Raw genomic sequence first — 21165 nt, 5'->3', positions numbered from 1 at the left:
CCAAAGGAGCGGAACCCCCGCCCCCAACATGCCGCTCCCCACCGAACTCCCCCCCCCCTTATTATTTAATGAATACACACAAACGTGCTGTGCCTGAGTAACTGACAAAGCTCTGACTGACGAGACATTGCACCAATAGCAAGCAGATTCCCCATCAAGTCCCGCCCCTGGACGTCCCCTTGACCAATGACGTGATGGCAGTTAGGGGAGGGGCGCTGAGAGCGCCAACCAAGCTGGAGCTCAGTGGTGGAGGAGCGCTATGACTGACGTAAGTCAACAAAGGTCACGTGTTGCGCTGGGGAGGCGGCGATTGGCCGGGCGGGCCCAGGCGGGCGGGGGGGCAAGGGGGTCACGGTGGCGGCGTGGGGTTCGCTGTGTGACACAATTACAACAACTTTGTGCAGCTGCTGGGGAAGTTTGTACAGGCAACAAATACACCCTGCGCGGGCGGGCGGAGGGGACCCTGTCACCCCGACTCCACTCACCCCGCGCTGCCGGGGCCAGCAGCGCAGCAGCGATGTAAACACGGCTCCGCCGCCGCCATCGCCGCCTGTAGCCGCCGCCGCCTCCTCCTCTTCCTCCTCCTCCCCCCCCCGAGCCTCCAGCGCTGGGGCGCTCTTCCCCCTCCCTCCTCCGAGCTGCGGGGCTTCCCCCCGCCTCCCTCCCCCCCCTCCCTGCCGGCTGTTGTTGTTGTAATAAAAGTTGTGGTGTGTGCGTCGGGCGCCCCGCCCCGCCCGGCACTGGGGGGCGTTGGGGGCGCGCCGGGGGGGCGGTTGTGATTGTGAGTTAATTACGCTGCGTTTCCATGAAATCGTGCGGAGTGTCGCTCGCCGCCGCTGCCGTCGCCTCTGCTGCTCCTTTCGGTGATGAGGAAAAGAAAATGGCGGCGGGGAAAGCGAACGGCCAGAGCGAGGAGGACTTCGCCAGCCTGACAGCCGAGGAGAGAGCGGCCCTCTCCGGCCTCGACAGGTACCCGCGCTCCCCCCCGCCTCCGTGTCCCGCCGCTCTCCCCTCCCCGCCGCGGCGCCCCACTCGGGCAGGGCCAGGGCGCCCGTCTCCGTGCGGGGCTTGTGCGGGCTCCCGGCCGGCCGCGCTCTGTCAGCGAGCCCGTGCGGGGGCTTCTCCCTGACTAACGCTGCGCCTTGTGCTTCTCTCCCCCTCCCGCTCCCCCTCCGCAGCCGAGTCTTCGGGTTTCTGAGGCTTCATGAAGATGGCGCCAGAACGAAGGCCTTGCTGTTAAAGGTAAGAGGATGGGGGGGAGGAGGAGGGAGCCAGCCCAGCCCCGCCACCCTTCCCCCCACCCCCGAGCCTGCACGGCCGGCGTGTGTGTGCGCGTGGGCAGGGGTGGCACCGCCACAGCCCGGGGGAGAGACGCGCCGGGGCCCCGCGCTCCCCCCCGGCCTGCGGGCTCGCCTCTCGCCGGGGCTCCGTGTGTGTTAGGAGCCCTCGCCCGCCCCACCGGGCACGCACAGCCCGGAGCTGCCCCCCTGGCGCACGCACAGCCCGGGCAGCGGGCACGGAGCGCGGCTTCTCTCAGGCACTTTCTGGGGCTTGTTCAGAACAGGGGCGGAAAGTGCCTGCGCGTCAGGCCGGAGTCTCCGGCTCTGGAGCAAGCGGCGAGGAGCGCGGGGTGGCCCGGGAGGGTGGGTGTGAGGCGCTGCTGACGTTGGTTTCCCTCGGACCCTCCCTAGTGATTTTAACGCCGTTTGTATTGGGCTCGGGCGGCGCGCTCCCTGCCAGATCCCAGCCCTCCCCCCCGCCCCCCCGGCCTGCGCCCCTCACCCCGCTGCTGGCTGGAGCGGCGGAAACGCGGCCTCCTGGGTTGGGATCGCTCTAGTGCGGGAGTTGTGTGTCGCTTCGGAGTCAGTCGCTAAGTGACTTGTCTGTTCGCTGGGTCCAGCTGCCTCAAATGTGTAACTTCTAGCGGAGTGACTCCCCTACTGCCCCGCTCCTGCGCTGCTCCCAGGGAATGGCACAGTCTGGAGCCTGCCGGGGCTTTATACGCACACGTTTGTTTCTGTGAAAAGTTGTTGGCCCTGTCATTTAGTTAAGTAATGGCTGCTCCTGTCGGCCCAAGATGGCCGGACAGGGAGGAGAAAGAGAAAGGGGAGGGGGGAGGTAAACAGGGAAATAAATAGTAGGAATGAATATACACATCGGTTGAAATGTGTAGCCCCCTACTGTGGTTAAGGCAAACTCTCTTGCCCGTTGTAAGATTCTTCTCGTTGCTTTCCTAACGTAGAATACAGCGTTTGCAGAGCTGGCATAATCCTTATCAACCTGTAGCACATTTAGCTCCCCATCCACAAGCTAGTGACAAAGGCTGTGCAGCTGGAGTATCTGTCAGTTTGTATCTTAAGACTGAAAACAGGAGGAAAACATTTGTGTACAAAATAATTCGAACCCATTAATAGATAGCTCCGTTGCAGCAATAGATATTGAGCTATTTGATATTTCGCTGGTTTCTACTTTGGATTTAGTAGCTTTGCATTTGACACTTCTCTCATCCTATTGTGTCCATGCTGGATGCAGATGTTTTTACATGAATATGTCCTTTCCATTATTCTTGTCTGATTTTGAAACCATACCTCCAAGTGTGTTGAATCCAGTGTTTTAGGCCTCAATATAGGGTTAATTTCTTTCTGGTATAATGGCAAAGCTAAATATTAGAATTTTTTCAAAAACATTTTTCTTTGAGCTTATGTTTTACAAAATAACGTTATGCTTGTTGCTTATGAGTTTTAAAGTTATTTACAAACTTCAATATATCTATAAGATGGGAGCATGACATCAAATCACTTAAATCTTTATTATTTTAATTGATATCTGATATGTAGATGTTCTAATAGGCACCTTTAAATAGTACTGAGAATCACTAGAAACTGGCTTTGAGGTGGAGTTTGAGAACACTTTAAAAAAAAATTAGGATGTTTATGCTATTCCTTGCAGGTCTCGTGCAACTTCAGTACATTACCTTGTAGTTTGTGTTTTGTGACATCAAGTAGTAAAGCAAATTCAGTTCTAACTGCTAAGTTTTGATTCCTGCCATCCTGTGTACTTGTATTTTAATTTAAATTGACAAATTAATGTTTAGTGTTTATATGGCAATATGTCTGATACAATATATTTTGTGACTTTTGAAGTAGACTTCTACAAATGCGTTAGATGTTACCTTTTTATTATGTGAACACATGAAGTCTGTAAAATTAATATAAATAGGCAAATATCCCAATCTTCTATCTGAATTTTCCTTGTAACATTTTCTGGCTCTGCATATTGGAAATACGCAAGATGCAGGTTACCTTGTGAAATGATTTCTGACTAAAATTTGTCATTTAGAAATGACAAATCAAGAGAATTATTTGGAGAGTAAGAGAATCAGAATGTTACTATTCAGTACAAAGTATTTGGCAAGAAATTCATGCAAAAAAATTTCATTCTATTAACACAGGCTAAATTTGTAACTTCAAGATTGTTTTTAAGTTACTTTCCTAGCATGATTCAAAGTTAATATAGTTTAAGATGCACTACTTATGTTCTGGTCACTTCTTGCATGTGCAACTTACATATATACTGTTAGATCTAGCCCTGCACTGGGAGGGATTTAGGCTGGATGATGGAACAGGTTACCAGCATTTGATAGGTAATTTTTTATTGCTAAAAGTGACATAACAGCCATATATTTTGTTGTAACCTGCAATTCTGCTGTACTGTTCTTGGTGTTAGAATAATTTAATTAAGTCTGTGCATGAAAGAACAGTAGCTAACAAAACTCCTAGACTCTCTAGTTATGAAATCCTATCTGCATAATTCAGAATTCACTAGTCAAAACATTATGGACTCTGTTGTGCTGTTTACTCACAGTCGAACATTGGGAGAAGCGTGGAGTCATACTGTTTCAGGAGGAATTGTCTTAGAGTATATCTACATTGTAGTTAAAAACCCACAGCTGGCCTGTGCCGGCTAACTCGGGCTTGGGCTAAGGGGCTGTTTAATTGTGGTGTAGACGTTTGGGCTCGCACTGGAATCCAGGTTCTAGGGACCCCAGTGAGGTGGGAGGTTCCCAGAACACGGGCTGCTGAGCACAAACTCTCCACTGCAATTAAACAGCCCCTTATCCTGAGTCAACTGGCACAGTCCAGCTCTGGGTGTCTAATTGCAGTGTAGACAAACCCTTAGAGGCAGAATTCTTACTGATGTTCCCATTCATAGAAGATGGTTGCAGTGTGACTACCCTTTCTATGTCTGGCAATCTCTACTGGCTAGAGTGTGAAGAAGGTAGGACCATGGTCCTACTTATTTCTGATAGCCTCCCCGAGACTAAAAAAATTCCCAAAGGGAAGGGGGAAGACAGTCCTGAGCTCCACCTAGGAGAGAGTTTCCTTCTTTCTCCCTCTGAGCACATGCTGAGAATAAGGATTATAGTCTGACCCTAGAGCTCCTGTCTTGTAAAGTGGTAATGCTCTGTAGGATGTCATTGTAGAATGAATTTCCTTGGGTGCTGCCCTCACACTTAACAAATCAGAATGGTGTCTATATTATAACATTGGACCCACTCATCTTGTGTTCTGTGGCATATTGAAAGTCTAGTCTAGAGTAGATGTATGTTATGTCACTGAACAATGTATTGCATGCATTATAGGCTGGGCAAAATTGAAACTTTGATGTATTACGTAATTGTGTATTTTGGCATTATTGTGTGGTGGTATAAAACTGAAGAATTACTGTTTTCAAAACTTTCAACTTTTATTTTGCAACAATGAATCCTGAAAATATTAGTTTGGAAGGTGTGCTTTCAATCTCTGCAATTAGTATGGCTTTTTATGGGGCGGGGAGAGCCTGGGCATAGGATGGAAGGGTCTTGTATCCTCATTGAAATGTTGAGATCCTCATTACTGGTGCACTGAAACCAGTTTTATAGGAAATATCTCTCAGCTGTTCACTAGAAGGTCATACATGAAGGTGCAAAAGGCACTCTTTGGTATCTTGATGTCTCCAGTAGTTTGAATACATCTGATACTTTCCTTCCCTTGTTTCTGCTTTTCTCAGGTAGTGAAGGCTTAAAAAAAATGCTTGGAGGAGAGGGGAAGAGTTACAATATTGGAACTAGATTGCAAGGGGAGCTCTTTTTAATGTTCTTGTGGTATTTAGTCAAAGTTGACATTCATTCCTTGTGACAAACCTTCTTTTAATAAAATGTAATTGTTCGGCTTTTGTATTAGAATGCTGCAGCTTATGTAATATATTGGGTTCAGGACTAACTCCCCTATTCATTGAGTCTAACCAATTTGGAATATACTGTTCAAAATTAAACATCTTATTTAAAGACGGGCAACTTGAAGTCTAATTGATAAAAAAAAAAAAAAAAAGTAGTTTCATATACTACATCTGTGCTTCGGTCTCCCTCACAATTTTTATACAATTTCTGTTATGAAAGAGTTTGCATCTCCCCTGTTGTGAAGACGCCCCACACAAACAGGGAAAAATAATTAAGTAGCTAAGTGCAGTGCTATCAAATGCACAAAACAAAATATTCTTTCCCTGTGCTGATCTTTCCATTATTCTTATGTTAGGTGTTACTTGTAGCAGTGTGTTTACAAATATTTTACTGCCAGTGTGAATTAAGTTGACTGTATCCCTTTAATGCTGGCTGTCAATTTTCTGCTAACATATAATTCAGCATCCTTATTTTTTAACTATAGCAGAATGCTTGAAAAGCAGTAAGGAAAATATTTTAGTAGAAAAATCTAAGTGTAGTATAGTGACTTATTTTTGAGCCTTTAAAAATATTTTGGATTAATTTGTTTTCACCGGAACAGAAGAGAAACATTGCTTTAAAATAATTATACTGCTTGTCTAATATAATGGCAGTGCTGGGAGCAGGGGAACTTGGGTATTGGTACCATGAGACTTGTGTAAAAGTGCTCTAAAGAGTGGGTGGTGTAATCCATGTTCTGTAAATTATTACTGAGCTGTTGCTTCATAGATCATGTTAAATTCCAAATTGTCTTATGTTTATTAAAATCAATTGTCTAACATGCTTATATGAATGTGGAGGAAGGTGAAGCAAGTTACAATTTTGCAAGCAGTACCATACCTGGAAACTTGAGTTGCTGGTCTTGTTTTAAAGTATCTTGAAGTGGAGCAGTTTGAAGTAAAATCCTACAAGTAAAATTTCTTAAATATTGGAGGCTGGTGTATGGATTTCAGATTGATTGGTTGTCTTTCTGTATTCCATGTCTGCTTGAGCTTAAAGGCATAGATTTAAAATAAAAGCCCCAGTGGAAGAAATGGTTGAATACATTCCATTATTCCTGGTTGTACAGTATTCTATTTTAAAACATTTTTTAAAGTGTGTGTGTGTGTGTGTGTGTGTGTATACACACACACACACACACACACACACACACTCTTACTTAAAGGGTGCAGTATTCCTCTGTCATGTTTGTAGGTCTGATGCTTCATCTGATAAAAAATATTTACTTATTCAACAAATTGATGTTGTTAGCTCTCAAGGTTTGTGCATGTTCAAAAAGTTTTAGTACCTGATGTAGTATAACTAGTGTTTGAATTTCAGCCAGATTTCTTGACACATATCAAGAGAGGCATTACGGACATTAGTGTGGAATAATATAAATAAGATACTCTAGCTCATTTTTGTAGCTTTCCAAATGTCATATGGTATGAGTATTGCTGTTAGAGTAGTGCCTAGAGGCTGCAACAGATTTTGAGGGTGGGGAGGAGGCATTGTGCTAGTTGATATGCATATACTACTCCTAGGGGCATTTTGCATAAAAAAAAATAAAATTCTGTGCACAATATTTTAAAATTCTGCAAATTTTATTTGTCAAAATAACGCTACCAAAATAATTTAAACTGGTGTGATTATGTAATTTATTTAAAAATACCTGTCAGCAAGTATGTCTATAACAATACAGGCGCACAAAAAAGTTCCCCCTGGAGTTGAGAGTTAAAGAAACCCCTAGGACAACTCGCTTCCTATTTCTCTGCCCCCTTCTACCCTCCAGAGCCCTGCCAGGGTGCCAGACACTTGCACCCCTCCCCCAGCCCAGACATTCACTCCCCCGCGCCCCCCCCCGAGCCCAGCTGTGCCCCCCCCCAGCCCAGACACTCACACCCTCTAACCCCCAGGACCAGGAATCCAGAGGGAGAAACAGCCTGGTGTTGGGTCTTGGGCTTACACAGAGTTTCCTGTGCGCTGCTGCTTCCTTCTTTCAGGGCATGCTGGGAACTGCAGCTGCTGGGAACCTTCCAGCTACTGCCCCATGTCTTCTATTTGCGAGCTGGGCTCTGCCAGGTCCAGCGGCCCCTAATGGTGGGCAGCATCTCTCCAGGACATTTCTCTGTGTGTGTGGGGGGGGGTAATTCTGCGTGCACAACATTAATTTCTGCAAAATTCTGCATTGTGCAGTGGTGCAGAATTCCCCAAGGAGTAATATACATAATAAGGCAGTACTGACCCTGAAATCTTTATCTAAAAGAGATGCTCTGGTTCAAACAGGAATTATCTTGAGGAAGTTATACAGCCTGTTATGCAGGAGGTCAGACTAGATCAGTGGTTCTCGAGCTGTGGACTGCTTGCGGCCCAGTCAGCACATAACTGTGTCCTGTGTGACATCTTCAGGGCCATACAGGTAGTGTGTGTATATATATGTTTGTGTGAATATAACACCGAGAGCTGCATATACGTCCCACAATGGTAAATAGGTTGAGACTCACTCAACTAGATGATCATATTGGTGTCTTCTGGCCTTAAAATCTATGAACATTTTACAATGAAAATAGATATTCCAGGCGAGGATTGTGGGACGGGAAGAAATGGAAGTAGTATCATTTAACAGATGGTGAGTTGAAGCACACCGAGTGTAGGTAACTTTTTGAGGTCACACAGGAAATGTGTGGCAAAGATGGGAATAAAACCCAGGTATGTTGAATTCCGGCCCAGTATCATAACCATAACACATCCTTCCTTTGAACTGTGTATAGGTGTATTCACGATACTAATGGAGTCTGGCTTTAAAGGAGGAGAAATACAAAATAGTCCAAGTAAAATCTCAAATATTTCTGAAATTCTTTAAATGCCATATATATACAATATAAAACCAAATGGTGCAGATTTTGTCTATTTTCATCTTGGATGATGATTTTAACTCACTTGTGTCTCTGCCATTTGTGGGTAAATGTGGTCACCTGAGACTCTCGTGAGCCTTTGTATGATCCTGTTGTTCATAGAATATCAGGGTTGGAAGGGACCTCAGAAGGTCATCGAGTCCAACCCCCTGCTCAAAGCAGGACCAATCCCCAGACAGATTTTTGCCCCAGATTCCTAAATGGCTCCCTCAAGGACTGAATTCAACCCTGGGTTTAGCAGGCCAATGCTCAAACCACTGAGCTATCCCTCCCCCATTGATGTGAGTCTGTGAGACATACTACTTTTCAGAAGCAAGGCCACAAGTAAGGTGTTATGCATGTCTTCTGAAATGAGTGCTGATAGTATGGGCTGAAAAGTTCATATATTCAGAATATGGCACTTATTAAATAGAAAATATTCTAGACATGTTTAAAGACTTGTTGGGGTTACCCTTTGCATCCCTCTGCTCGTAAAGCCATTTGCTTTACTTAATCAGTTCAACTGTACAAAGATTGGGGGAAGCCATAAAAACAGATCTGATTTCTGTCTTTCTTTCTGTCTTTCTTTCACCTCATGATTTTAAGGTCTGATATCTCAGGACCTTCCAGGACTATAAGCAGTGGTGAGCTCCAGCCGGTTCGCAGTGGTTCGCGCGAACCGGTTGTTAAATTTAGAAGCCTTTTTAGAACCGGTTGTTCCAGGACAACCGATTCTAAAAAGCTTTTAAATTTAACAAAGGCTCGGGCAGCTGTCTGCCCGGCCCCGGCCCCAGCTCACCTCCGCCTCTCCCCTGAACGCTCCGCCCTCCTTCTCCTCCCCCTCCCCTGCTTCCTGCGAATCAAATGTTCGCGGGAAGCCTGAAAAAAGGAGGAGGCAGGTAAGCCGGGCGTGTGTGTGGGGGGGCGGGACGGCTCCTCCTGGCCCTGGCCGAGCGCCCCAGCCCTGTCCCAGCCAAGCACCCCCGGCTCGGGCTGGTCCCGCCTGCGCGGCTCGGACCCGGCCCAGCTCGGGCACCGCGGCTCCGGCTCCGGTCCCCGCGGCTCCGGCTCCGGTCCCCGCGGCTCCGGCTCCGGTCCCGGTGTCAGCCCGGCCCGGGGAGTCGGGCCCCGGCAGGGGTAAGAGGCCAGGGCCAGGGCTGGGACTGGGGCGGGGGAGGAGGGGTTGGATCGGGCAGAGGTTCTGGGGGGGCAGACAGGGGATGGGGAAGGGGGGGTTGGGTAGGCGCCGCGTGGGAGTTCCTGGGGTCTGTTGGGATGGTGGTGGATGGAGTCGGGTCAGTCAGGGAACAGGGAGCGGGGCAAGTTTGGCAGGGGGTGGGGTCCTGGGGGGGAGTTAGGGTTGGGCGTCTTGGGAAGGAGTGGTCAGGGGACAAGGAGCAGGGCAGGGGGGGTTATGGGTTGTGGTTTCTGAGGGGGGGGCAGGACGTGGGTGGGGGGTGTACTCACTGGGCGGTTCCCTACCGGGTCTTCGGTGGTGGGTCCTTCAGCCGCCGGAGCCGTGCCGCCGAAGACCCAGTAGGGAACCGGTTCCTAAGATTTTGGCAGCTCATCACTGACTATAAGCATGTGCTGTAACCCACTGGCAGCCTGTATCTCATAGGAAATTTAGGAATCTTACGCCATTGAAAGGGTTAAATTCCCATTTCCAGCCCTAAAAAATTACAAAGTATCCACCTTTAAACATATCATTGGTTCATTGCTGATTGTTACTGATCCTAGGCAACAAGTAGATGCAACTTTGTTGGGAAATTCTGCAATTGTGAGGCTGAAGGGAAAAATAAATGCTTATCTGATAGATTGTGAATAGTTTTAAAACAACCATTTTATTTTTAACAGACTTGGGGCATTACACTAAGTCCTGATGAGATTAATTAGTGGATAGAGGGCAGGTGAGGCTATCAAAGGTGTTAAAGTTGTTGAACCAGGTGATACCTTTTTCTCTTTTTTTCAAAATATGTCAATGGCCTACCATTATCACATGGATTCATACAGTATTTATCCCCCATATATTGTATCTGCATGGTTCCTACCCCCTCCTACCCTTCAAATGTCGATTTTGTTTCCTCTCTAAACTACAATGAATATTACCCTTTCTTTTGTTTAGGTTCTGGAATTGTGGTGTTTTGGTTAGAAAAACTGGAATATCATGTCTAATTTCTTACTTTAAATAATACTTAAATGACACATGCTCAGTGAACCTTAGAGTGCTGCTAGTGTTTTTCAGGCAGCCAGCTAGTCAAATGATCCAAAGGAGAAACTTTTATAAATGTAGATTAATAGTACCCTCCTAATTAGCAGCATATGCATTTGAATCTTTTAGAATAATTGAAATATGGTCCTTGGTTCCATGTGTGCAGCCCGAAGAAGCGTGGTAGGGTTGTATTGCTGTCACACTGAGTGCATAAATTGGCCTGCAGAATCTTTACTGTTACGGTAAGAGAGAGGTGCTGTACTGAGTCCAGTTTTACTTCGTAGGGCAGACGTTTGGGGTGGTGGGAGAAAGTATATAAATTTTTATTTTTTTGTACATAAAAGGAACAAATGATCTAGAACTAGACACAATAAACAAGGAACAATGCAATGTCATTTTAAAATCAGTTTTTGAATAGAGGCCTTAACCTAGAAAATTTTGGAGGATCATTCTGCTTGAAGATGTAAATATATCAAGTATTTGTTTAAGGCCCTATCATCAATTATCACTTTTATCTGAGACTTCTAAGTTTTATGCCTTTAAAAGCAAGTATGTCTCCATAGTGGACTGATGTTTTTTATATTGGATACTATTTTCTCTCTTTAGAGGGAATGATACGAGAATGTCTTCACTTATAAACAGGCTACTGAATTAATGATCAGGAAAAGCCCCTAAGCATACTTTGGGGATGTTAAACAATATTCTTGCACTGATAATAGTGCATAACATTCTCTGTTCTCATTTTTTTTGCATTAGTGGATAACAGAACTGTTTTGACTAAATATTGTTCTTTAAAATTCTTGAATTCTTGTCTCTCTAATTCTGTAACAAGATCATAGGGGACATCTTGTACATTTGATATGTGGAATTAAGAGCTAGTGTATATAGTTGTAAGAGAAATTAGTTGGTTTTTATGAATTGATATGTCTAGAATGATGTGTATCAGCATTTTTGTTTCCTTTATGGTCAGTTAAGAACTATTGTTGAAGTGGCTCTATATACAAGACCAAATGCCTTCTCCAAGAACTTTGTTTGCAGGACTGAATCACTATCCAAAATAAGTTTAATATTCCATTCTAGATCAGATTAAACAGTGAATAAATTTTTCATGGAGTTTCAGATAGTATTTTGGGAATTGAGGTGTTCTTAGGTTTTTAAAATATTGTTTAAAATTGGTCAAAAGATGCATAATGGTATCCACTATAGAAACACTAGACCTTTTCTGTAGTCATGTATCTGTAGACCTGCATTTTTTAAACTGAAAAAGTTAGTGAAGATGGTTACTAAAAGCTCTATATTTTATAGTCTGTCAGGCTTGAAAAGCTCACGTGCCCAAGAATTTGGATCACATTAGTGAGTTGGGACTAATGAGCAGAGCTTCTGGCTCACTGCCCTCTGAAGGCAGGGGACATGCCTGGGAACACTACCTGTCTAGGTGCTGCTGCACATTGAAGAGGAGTGCCACTGCCCTTTTTTTAGGATGAGAAGGGGGAACTGGGATATTTGGGCTGTCCTGGGAGGCATGGGAGACATGCTGAGCCTGAGCAAGTTGGGGAAGAAAAAAAAAGTGTACAGCAAAAGGTGCCAAAATGACTTCAGTACAGATTCCTCAGTGTGTCTCTTGTATACCTGCCCATGTTTCATACTGCTGTGGAGAAGAGCTGGCCGTAGAAGGGAAGGAACACACGTGGAAGGGCCTAAGCTGAATGCAGCGTGGCCTGCATTTGGAGCCACTCTTAGCTGAACCTAGGCCTCCCTCTGCTTTGTGGGAAGGAGGAGGAGAGTACATGGAGTCTCTGCCTTCCAGGAAGGAATTGGGGGTGGGGGGGTGGGGAGGGAAGATCATAGCGGATTTCTTCCTCTCTTCAGTAGGAAGAGGTATCAACAGACAAAAGAGGCTGAAATGGAGTTATTTTGCAAGGCGGATGGGAAAGGGGGTGTCATAGAGAGGGGAAGAAAGCATGGAAGAGATTGGTGCTGTACACCTTTCCAGCAGCTCCCTGAAACCTGTTGCTGGCCCCCTGCCTTCTTGCTGTCTGAGTTAGTTAACTTGTGTGCAGTGTTGTTCCCTATCTCAGTAGGTGCACTGGCACGATTAATAAGAACAAATTATACATACATAACAAGATTAGGAGGGGTAGAAGAAAAGATGGATGGGAAATAGTGGAGTTGTGTGTGCAACACCATGAAGGGGGAGGTAGGGAAGTCATTCATTTTATCCTGTATCGTATAAATCCTGAATATAGCATGGCTGATGTCATTTTTCTCCTGCCCCTGAAGCAAGAGAGCAAGCCTAAGAGAAGAGCAACTGAGGGACAACTGCTCTTACGAGGAAAGGATGGAGGCAAAATAAAGCAGGCTAAAAGCTGCTGCTGTTTTTTAAGAGTGAAGTTGGAGCAGAGCAGCTCAGGTGTTGCTGCCTTTTCTTCGGGATGGAAGGGAAAGTCAAGGAAAAGAAAATGTCAGGCTCTTTTGTTAAACTTGGAGGGTGGGGGAAGGTCATTATACGGGTTGTAGGTGGTTATGATATGAGGTGGGTGAAAGAGGAAAGGATTGAGTAGATTTTAAATATGCAATTGGGATTTTTGTAGGAGAGAAGGAAGGAGAGCCAGAAAATCCAGTGGCATAGATTAATAGGTGGAAAACAGATCACAATGGAGAAGCGGGGGAAGAGAGAAGGAAAACTGAATACCACACATGCAGCAATGCTGAAAGATACCACATCATCTGTAATAGGACAGAAAAGAAGAGGGAAGAAATTGTAACAGTACAACAGTTAGCTACATTTGTTGAAGGTTTGTTAAATAGAAGTGCCCCTATTAAATATAGAAAAGAGTAAACAGTATGCAGCCTCTGTTCTTAACATTTCATGGTTTGGGGCTTTGGTATGAAAGGAGTTGTCTAGGTATTTTTCATCTGTTTATTAGGCAGTCCTCAGACTTATGAGGGTTGGAAATATTTCAAGCATGAAACTTTGTATTTCTGAAACCTTAATGTTTGAATGTTGAATTTCCCAAAGGAAAGGGAATATATGATTGATAAAGAGGAGCTACTCACGTTTTAAAGATGGCTTGCAAAGGAGAGGAAAAATTTAGATTTCTGTCCTTTTGTGCTACATTATGATGCACAAAGCCTGACATCTTAAAAAAATTGCTTGTTTTTATAAGTTCAAGTCTTTGCGTTACAAAAGTGAATAAAGGAAAAAATGCATAATTTTACACTTGTACGTTTCTGAAAAATTCCTGCATAAGAAGCTGATGTTGAAAGTTGGTTGTCAGAGTGAAGGTTACTGCCCTGCCATGAATTCAAAACGAATTAAGAGAAGTCAGAGCAGGAATAAGTTACCCATTTTCTAAGAGTTGCTTTAAAAATATGAAATCCAAGAAATGTTATGTACACGTACAAACATCAAACACTGGACAGCATGGAAATTTATGGGTAAACCGACTCCTCTGAGGTCTTAAACAGAACCCCCACAATGCACCTTTGGTATAGGAGTACGCAATTTTTAATCAGATGGCTATAGGTCTGGTGAAATTAGTCTGGGGGGAAAGGGAGAGAAGTGTACCAAAACTTGGGTCATAATGAAAGCCTAGTCCCTATCTTAACTACAGACACGATCTGGCAGAGGAGGTTAATAGTAAAAATTTGAATGCTTATTTTGCTTAGTCATGGGTAATAGGGATTGTGGGAACTTCAGGAAACTCTGACACCTGCATAAGGTAATGGCTGCAATGATACTGTATTGCATAATTAGACTATCAGAATCCATAAGTATAAGTGGCAGGCACAAGTAAGGATATGTGTTCAACCTTAAAAGGGCCACTTAAAAAAAACCTTTCAGGTACTAAACCATGTCAAACAACAAAAACTAGCAGTGGACTTGAAGTTGATACTGTCCCTTTTTACACTTTGCATTTCTTGCTTCCAGTGCAGACAACCAAGATCTTCCAGGGAAAGCCCAGGTGTGACAGACTGAGCTGAATTCACTCTATCCTCATCTTTCTGATAGCAAAGCCAGAGAAACCCTGCCCCCAATACATTGGGATTTACTTCTTTTGGGGAATCCCCATAACAGATAAGTAGGAATTTTCCAGCACTGAGAAACCACAGCTGTTCTAGGGTGTGAGTAAGCCAATGTACAGACTCACCAGCTGGGAAAGAAAAATATATCCCACATATAGGACATTTCACATCCTTTCCTCGGGGCTTGCTTTTTTTCCTCCCCCCCCCCCCCCCCCTTAAAAACAGCTCAAAACCAGAACACATCAAATTCAGACTACTGGGTAATAATTACCTGAGACCTTTCCAGCTTCAACCAGTTGGGAGGAGAGAGGACATACCCTTACCTATTGCAATAGTTTTCAGCCTTTTTTTTTTTTTTTTCATTTTCGGACCAGTAAAACATATGGCCGTATGGCCCTTTTTTGAAATCTTAGACATAGTCTGTGGACCCCCAGGATTGGTGGACCACAGGTTGAAAACCACTGCCCTCTCACAAACTCTCTTTTGTACCGGGGAGAGGCGCCTCTCACCTGGCCCCGAGCTCCTGCGGCAAGAGAGGGCTGCGGGGAGTCGTCTCTCCCCACCGCAGCCTGCACCCAAACCCTCTGCCCCAGTCCTGAGCCCCCTCCTGAAACCCTCATCCCTGGCCCCACCCCAGAGCCTTCACCCCGAGCTGGAGCCCTCATGCTCTGCACCCAACCCTCTTCTCCAGCCCTGAGCCGCCTCCTGCACCCTGAACCCCTCATCACCAGCCCACCCCAGTCTGCATCCCCAGCTAGAACCCTCATTTCTCCCCCTGACCCCAACCCTCTGCCCTAGCCCTGAGCTCCCTCTTGCACCCCAATCCTATCATCACTGGCCCCACCCCAGAGCCCTCACCCTCAGCCAGAGCACTCACCATGCACCCCAACGCTCTGCCTCAACCCTGATCCCCACCCCCACACTCCGAACCCCTCGGCCCCACCCCCACCACATGAATTTTGTTGTGCGCACCAATATGTGCACATAAGAAAATTCATTCCACACATGGACTTAAAAAATTAGCGGGAACGCTGCTCATAACTTCCCCTTTCCTCTATACCCTCTACAGCAGTGGTCCCCAACCTTTTTGTCTGACTGGCGCCAGATGAAGGATCACTGCGGCGGTGGAGCACCCGCCGAAATGGTGCCGAAGCGACGCCTCTCGATGACGCCACTTGCCGTCGACAAGTGATGTCATCGAGAGGCGTCCCCACCGAAATTTGGGGGCAACGCCTCTTGATGATGTCACTTGTTGGCGACAAGAGGCATTCCTGCCGAAATGCTGCTGAAATTCGGCGGCATTTCGGTGGGTGCTCTCCCAGGGGACAGGACGCGGGCGCATTAAGATGCCCCCGTGGGTGCCATGGCGCCTGCGGGCACCGCGTTGGTGACCACTGCTCTACAGCATACCATCCCATGTTGCCCATTTCCCCAATTCCCTATGTCCTGTAACCCCCTTTGCCAAACACTGCTCTCCTACTTCATTTTTTATTGTATAAGAAAATCCTAACTTTTACAAAGCAGTTTCTATAGCAGGGGTAAGCAACCTATGGCACGTGTGCACGTGAGCTGATTTTCAGTGGCGTTTGCACTGCCCAGGTCCTGGCCACCGGTCTGCGCTGGGGGGAGTTCTGCATTTTAATATAATTTTTAATGAAGCTTCTTAAACATTTTAAAAACCTTATTTACTTTACATACAACAATAGTTTAGTTATATATTATAGACTTATAGAAAGAGACCTTCTAAAAACATTAAAATGTATTACAGGAATGCGAAACCTTAAATTAGAGTGAATAAATGAAAACTTGGCACACCACTTCTGAAAGGTTGCCGAACCCTGTTCTATAGGTTAGTTAACTTACAGATAAAGTTGATCAGACATACTACTTCATCTGTCTTTTTAGAAGAAGAATCCTAAATGACATTTTTTAAAAAACGTAATCTATTTAAAAATCAAGGAAATTTAAATCGAGGCGCCCAAACAAGACATGGTAGTACAGTTCAGGCACTGGATTGGGACTCAGATCTCCTGTGTTGTGTTGGGCAATGTACTTAATCTTTGTTTCTTACTTCCACTTCGGAAAATGGGATACTTCTTTTTTCTTAACCTTTATATATCGTATGTAGTTAGTTTGTAAATTCTTCTGTGTAGTGACCGCTTCTCTGTGTGCGTACTGTGCCTGGCACAGTGGGGCCTTGATCATGGCTGTAGCCTCTAGTTGCTATTGTGAGACAAATTATAAGGTTGGATTTTTTTAAGCACAAATAACTCCCCCATGCTTTCTGAAATACACATAATCATTGGTGAGGTCACCCAGACAACCTTAAATCTGGCCTCATAATGTAATCCAGAAACCAAGACAGCCTTATATCTGTCAATCGCTCATTCATCTCAAATGACCACAAAAACTATATAATATTGAACTCTTACTTATGCATTGATTGCACAGACTATAGCTGTGGTTATGACCAAATACTCTCCATAGAAAAGTACATCGTTAAAATGATGTCTTTTAAGAGAAATAGTGTATTAAGTGCTATTATTTGCTGCCATTCACAAAGGGCTTATCTGTCACCAATTATTTAAGTGTTACAGATACTGTATCTAAAATTCCTAGATCAGGATCATGGAAAAATTACTTGAGGGGAAAAATAATCTGTATTGATAAAGTATCGTGCTTAACAGATGACTATATTTGTAGCTTTTCTGAAATATATCCTACAGTCTAAAAATGTCCACCTGTAAAACTGGACAGTATCTTCTCATATCTAAAAATTACAATACCATATAGAAGTATGGTGGAGTACAAGGCCAGAGTTAGTTGTTTGACTGCATCTGTATTTTGCTGTAATTCAGGGTACTTAGAGGTTTTTTATTTAAAAGTGGAACCTTAAAATTTATTTCCTGCTTTTTAGAGCTTGAGCTTTACAAAAATTCACAGTTCTTAAATGCTTTTCTAAAACATTGCTGCTGTGCCTGCTCAGTTTTTAACTACAAGCTAATGAGGTTTTTTCTGTTTTCAAATTATACTGGAAAAAGCACTAGGAAACAAACTGCCCTGGTATAATCCTGCAGTGTGAATGGGATCAGCTGCATGATGTGATACATTTGTTCCATCTTTAATGTTAGTAAATAATAGTTGAAAAATCATGTAGCAGTTATTTATACAATTTTATCCTTAGTTTACTAAATATATACATTTTTAAAGTAAAATATGAATTAACATTCAGTTTATAGTAAGAAATGGATACTACAAGATTAGGTCAGGCTCCAGTGTTTAGGTTACCTGTCCTTCTACACACGCTAATTTTTTTTTTTAAATGTGAGGGTTTCTAAATATTTAGGTGAATCTTTTGGCTCCCAATGTAATGATGACAAAGTAGAGTAATAATTGAAATACCTCATCACCACAATAAAACTAAGCAATTTCTGTTTCTCATATTTTGACATTTTGGAGGTTAACTACTCTTTTTTCCATTAGACCCCTTCGCCTTACACTGAGTCTTTTACAAATTTTTTGCTGCCATAGGTGATGAAGTAGCTCTCATGGTTCTCTGCAACTCAGCAGTTATTGAAATGGAGGGATCTGGAGTATGGTTGAGTCTCTGAGAAAAGGAAGCGGTCCCATTGCTGCATGACAGTGGGAGGTGGCAGTGTATGAGGTTGCACTCCAGGTACCATAATGACAGTTGCTAAGTGAGGGTTGATCTGAGGTGGTGTAGTTAATATTATTCACACGCTTCCTTTTGGAGTGGCTGGGTAATAGCAATTAGGTGAGGAGTTCTGTAGGTTTTTACTCCCCTAGATTTGTGTAAAGCTAGCATCCTAACCTCGACACCAAATTCATTGATCCATTCTCCAAGTAGTATTCTTTCACTTGAGCCGAGCTAGGATTGCAGGGGCCTTTAATTTTTGTACCTAACTGTGGCTGTCTTTCATGCAGCAATCATCACACGTGAACTGTGGGTCATAGATTCAAATGCAGTGAAGGGAAAGGAGCAAAAAAAGTAGGAACAAATTGGTTTCAAACAGTAGGTGTTACCTGTAATATTGCTAGCCTTTTTATTCTTCACAAGTGAGAATTTATTAAATAAGTAAATAGTAAGTAAATTTCACAAGGACCTAATGAAGACAACTGAATATTGAAGTAATATTTTTTGCCTTTTAAAAATACAGGCCTATTTAGATGCCTGCAATGCTCCTCAAAAGTGTTTTACCAGAAACTTGTAAACTCACTCTCACTATTCTGTAAACATTTAGTGTTTTTCATTTACATCATACCTACATGCATTTCAGAATGGCTGTCTGTATTTTCATATTCATTCTTGATCTGTTCCTTAATTTTTAAAATAGTTTTACAAATTAACCTTTTACAAAACTTAAAAGATTTTTGGCTCAAAATTTATAAAACATTAGTCCAGTAAAAATGTTTCTTCACTTATTCATAGATTCTAGGGTTGGAAGGGACCTCAAGAGGTCATTGAGTCCAGTCCCCTTCCCTCATGGCAGGACCAAATATTGTCTAGGCCATCCCTGATATACAGTTATCTAACCTACTCTTAAATATCTCCAGAGATGGAGATTCCACAGCCTCCCTAGGCAGTTTATGCCAGTGTTAACCACCCTGACAGGAACTTTTTCCTAACGTCCAACCTAAACCTCCCTTGCTGCAGTTTAAGCCCATTGCTGCTTGTTCTATCCTTAGTCTAAGATGAACAAGTGTTCTCCCTCCTCCTTATGACACCCTTTTAGATACCTGAAAACTGCTATCATGTCCCCTCTGTCTTCTCTTTTCCAAACTAAACAAACCCAATTCTTTCAGCCTTCCTTCATAGGTCATGTTCTCTAGACCTTTTATCATTCTTATTGCTATTCTCTGGACCCTCTCCAATTTCTCCACATCTTTCTTGAAATGCGGTGCCCAGAACTGAACACAATACTCCAGTTGAGGCCTAACCAGTGAAGAGTAGAGCAGAATGACTTCCTGTGTCTTGCTCACAACACACCTGTTAATGCATCCCAGAATCATGTTTGCTTTTTTGCAACAGCATCACACTGTTGACTCATATTTGGCTTGTGGTCCTCTATAACTCCTAGATCCCTTTCTTTCGTACTCCTTCCTAGACAGTCTCTTCCCATTCTGTATGTGTGAAACTGATTGTTCCTTCCTAAATGTAGCACTTTGCATTTGTCTTTATTAAACTTCATCCTGTTTACCTCAGACCATTTTTCCAATTTGTCCAGATCATTTTGAATTATTACTCTATCCTCCAAAGCAGTTGCAATCCCTCTGTTCAGTGTCATCTGCAAACTTAATAAGTGTACTTTCTATGCCAGTATCTAAGTCATTGAACAGAGCCGGTCCCAAAACAGACCTCTGTGGAACCCCACTTATTATACCTTTCCAGCAGGATTGGGAACTATTAATAACTACTTTGAGTATGGTTATCTAGCCAGTTATGCACCCACCTTATAGTATCCACATCTAAGTTGTATTTGCCTAGTTTATTTAAACTCGAAAGAAAACAGTTTTAAAACTAACAGTCCCCTGCAGTGGTATGAAACAAGTTTCAAGCATGTTTTTAAAGTTTAATTAAATATTTTCTGTAGACTTTCTGGCAGGTGTTGTCAGCAGTAAAAAGTCCAGGTTCAGTTTTCTAGCTTTTTTTCTCCCCTAAAGCCCTAATATTGACTCGAGTCCCCACGCAGAAACCTGGGAAACTGTATGCACAATCCTGCACATCCTTTATGGGCAATACTTCCTCACTTGCAAACACTGAGTACAGGGAGAACTTTATTTGTGTGGGGGTGCGGGGAAGAGGGGAGGCAACAGAATAAGTTTAGGATAACTAACAATAAATTAACTTTCTATGAGGGAAGACCGCCCCCCTCTACCTCCCTGCGTGTCTTAGCAGTAGATACAACACAGTCCTCTCTAACAGTTGAGTAGCGTATGTTTTCTGGCAACTTCCTTCCTCCCTAGCTTCTTACACACAATTAGTAGAGCCCTGCAAATCAGCGGATATCCACTTCATATCCATGGATAGTGGATCGGATGCAGATACAACCACACAGGGCTCTACTCACTGGTGGCACGGGCAACCCAGGGGGCGCAGCACACTTGGGGCCAGTAGCCAGTGGCTGGGGCTGGGTGGCAGGTTGGAGTTAGGGCTGTCCAGCACCCACTTGCTGCACCGCTTCCTGTCCAGTAGCTTGGGCCCCTCGGGCAGCGCAGGTGTCCCCACCATGGCCCAGCCTGGCAGCACTAGCTGTGCTCCCAGTTCTGGGCCTGGCCAGCCGGCTCTTGGGCAGCAGGGCTCGCTCTCGGCCAAGGAGATTGAAGCGAGTGAGGCCCCGGCACCCCACCCCTACGCCCCACTGTGATGCAACACACACTGCTGCTGCCATGTGCCGTCGCTTGCAAGCCCCTGGGAGCAGCATCCAATGCCCCTTCTCTCCCCTCCGCGACGCCCCTTCTCCTTGAGACCCACCCTCGCGCTGCCCCTTCCTCCCCTCCCTCCCCCTGTTGCTAGCAATTGTGAAACGGCTTGCTGCTGCAGGCGTGGATGTGGTTATAGGTAAAAGATGGCTAGCGGATCACGGGTTGGTCCTGGCAGATGCGGATCCACGTTTTTTTTGCATCTGCGCAGGGCTCTAACAATTAGCTGCCCTAGGTTGGAGAAAGGTGAGGATTCTATCAGTCCATTGCGGCCTGGGCTGCTCTGGGGGCTCTACTATTTGATTGCAGCTAAAACTGCAGAGTAGGGAGGCTCGCACCAGAGTTCGTTAGGTAGG

General features: G+C 44.5%; 1 protein-coding gene across 7 annotated transcripts in view; it reads left to right on the top strand.

Annotated features, from left to right (window-relative positions):
* Positions 1–349: 349 nt before the first annotated feature.
* The window catches only part of KDM6A (lysine demethylase 6A), a 303262-nt gene continuing 282446 nt past the window's right edge, over positions 350–21165 (top strand). For 3 of the 7 annotated variants that reach the window (XM_045002630.1, XM_045002631.1, XM_045002629.1), the window contains exons 1-2: positions 350–969; positions 1179–1242. In XM_045002630.1, coding sequence (XP_044858565.1) covers positions 806–969; positions 1179–1242 — 228 coding nt within the window. In that variant the 5' untranslated portion in view covers positions 350–805. The remainder of the gene's footprint in view (positions 970–1178; positions 1243–21165) is intronic. The other 4 variants (XM_045002633.1, XM_045002632.1, XM_045002635.1 and 1 more) reach the window with 2 other exon arrangements.

Source organism: Mauremys mutica, chromosome 1 (genome assembly GCF_020497125.1).
Source record: "Mauremys mutica isolate MM-2020 ecotype Southern chromosome 1, ASM2049712v1, whole genome shotgun sequence".
NCBI lineage: Eukaryota > Metazoa > Chordata > Testudines > Geoemydidae > Mauremys > Mauremys mutica.
The sequence above is the reverse complement of the archived record's forward strand: the minus strand, read 5'-3'. Positions and strand labels throughout refer to the sequence as shown.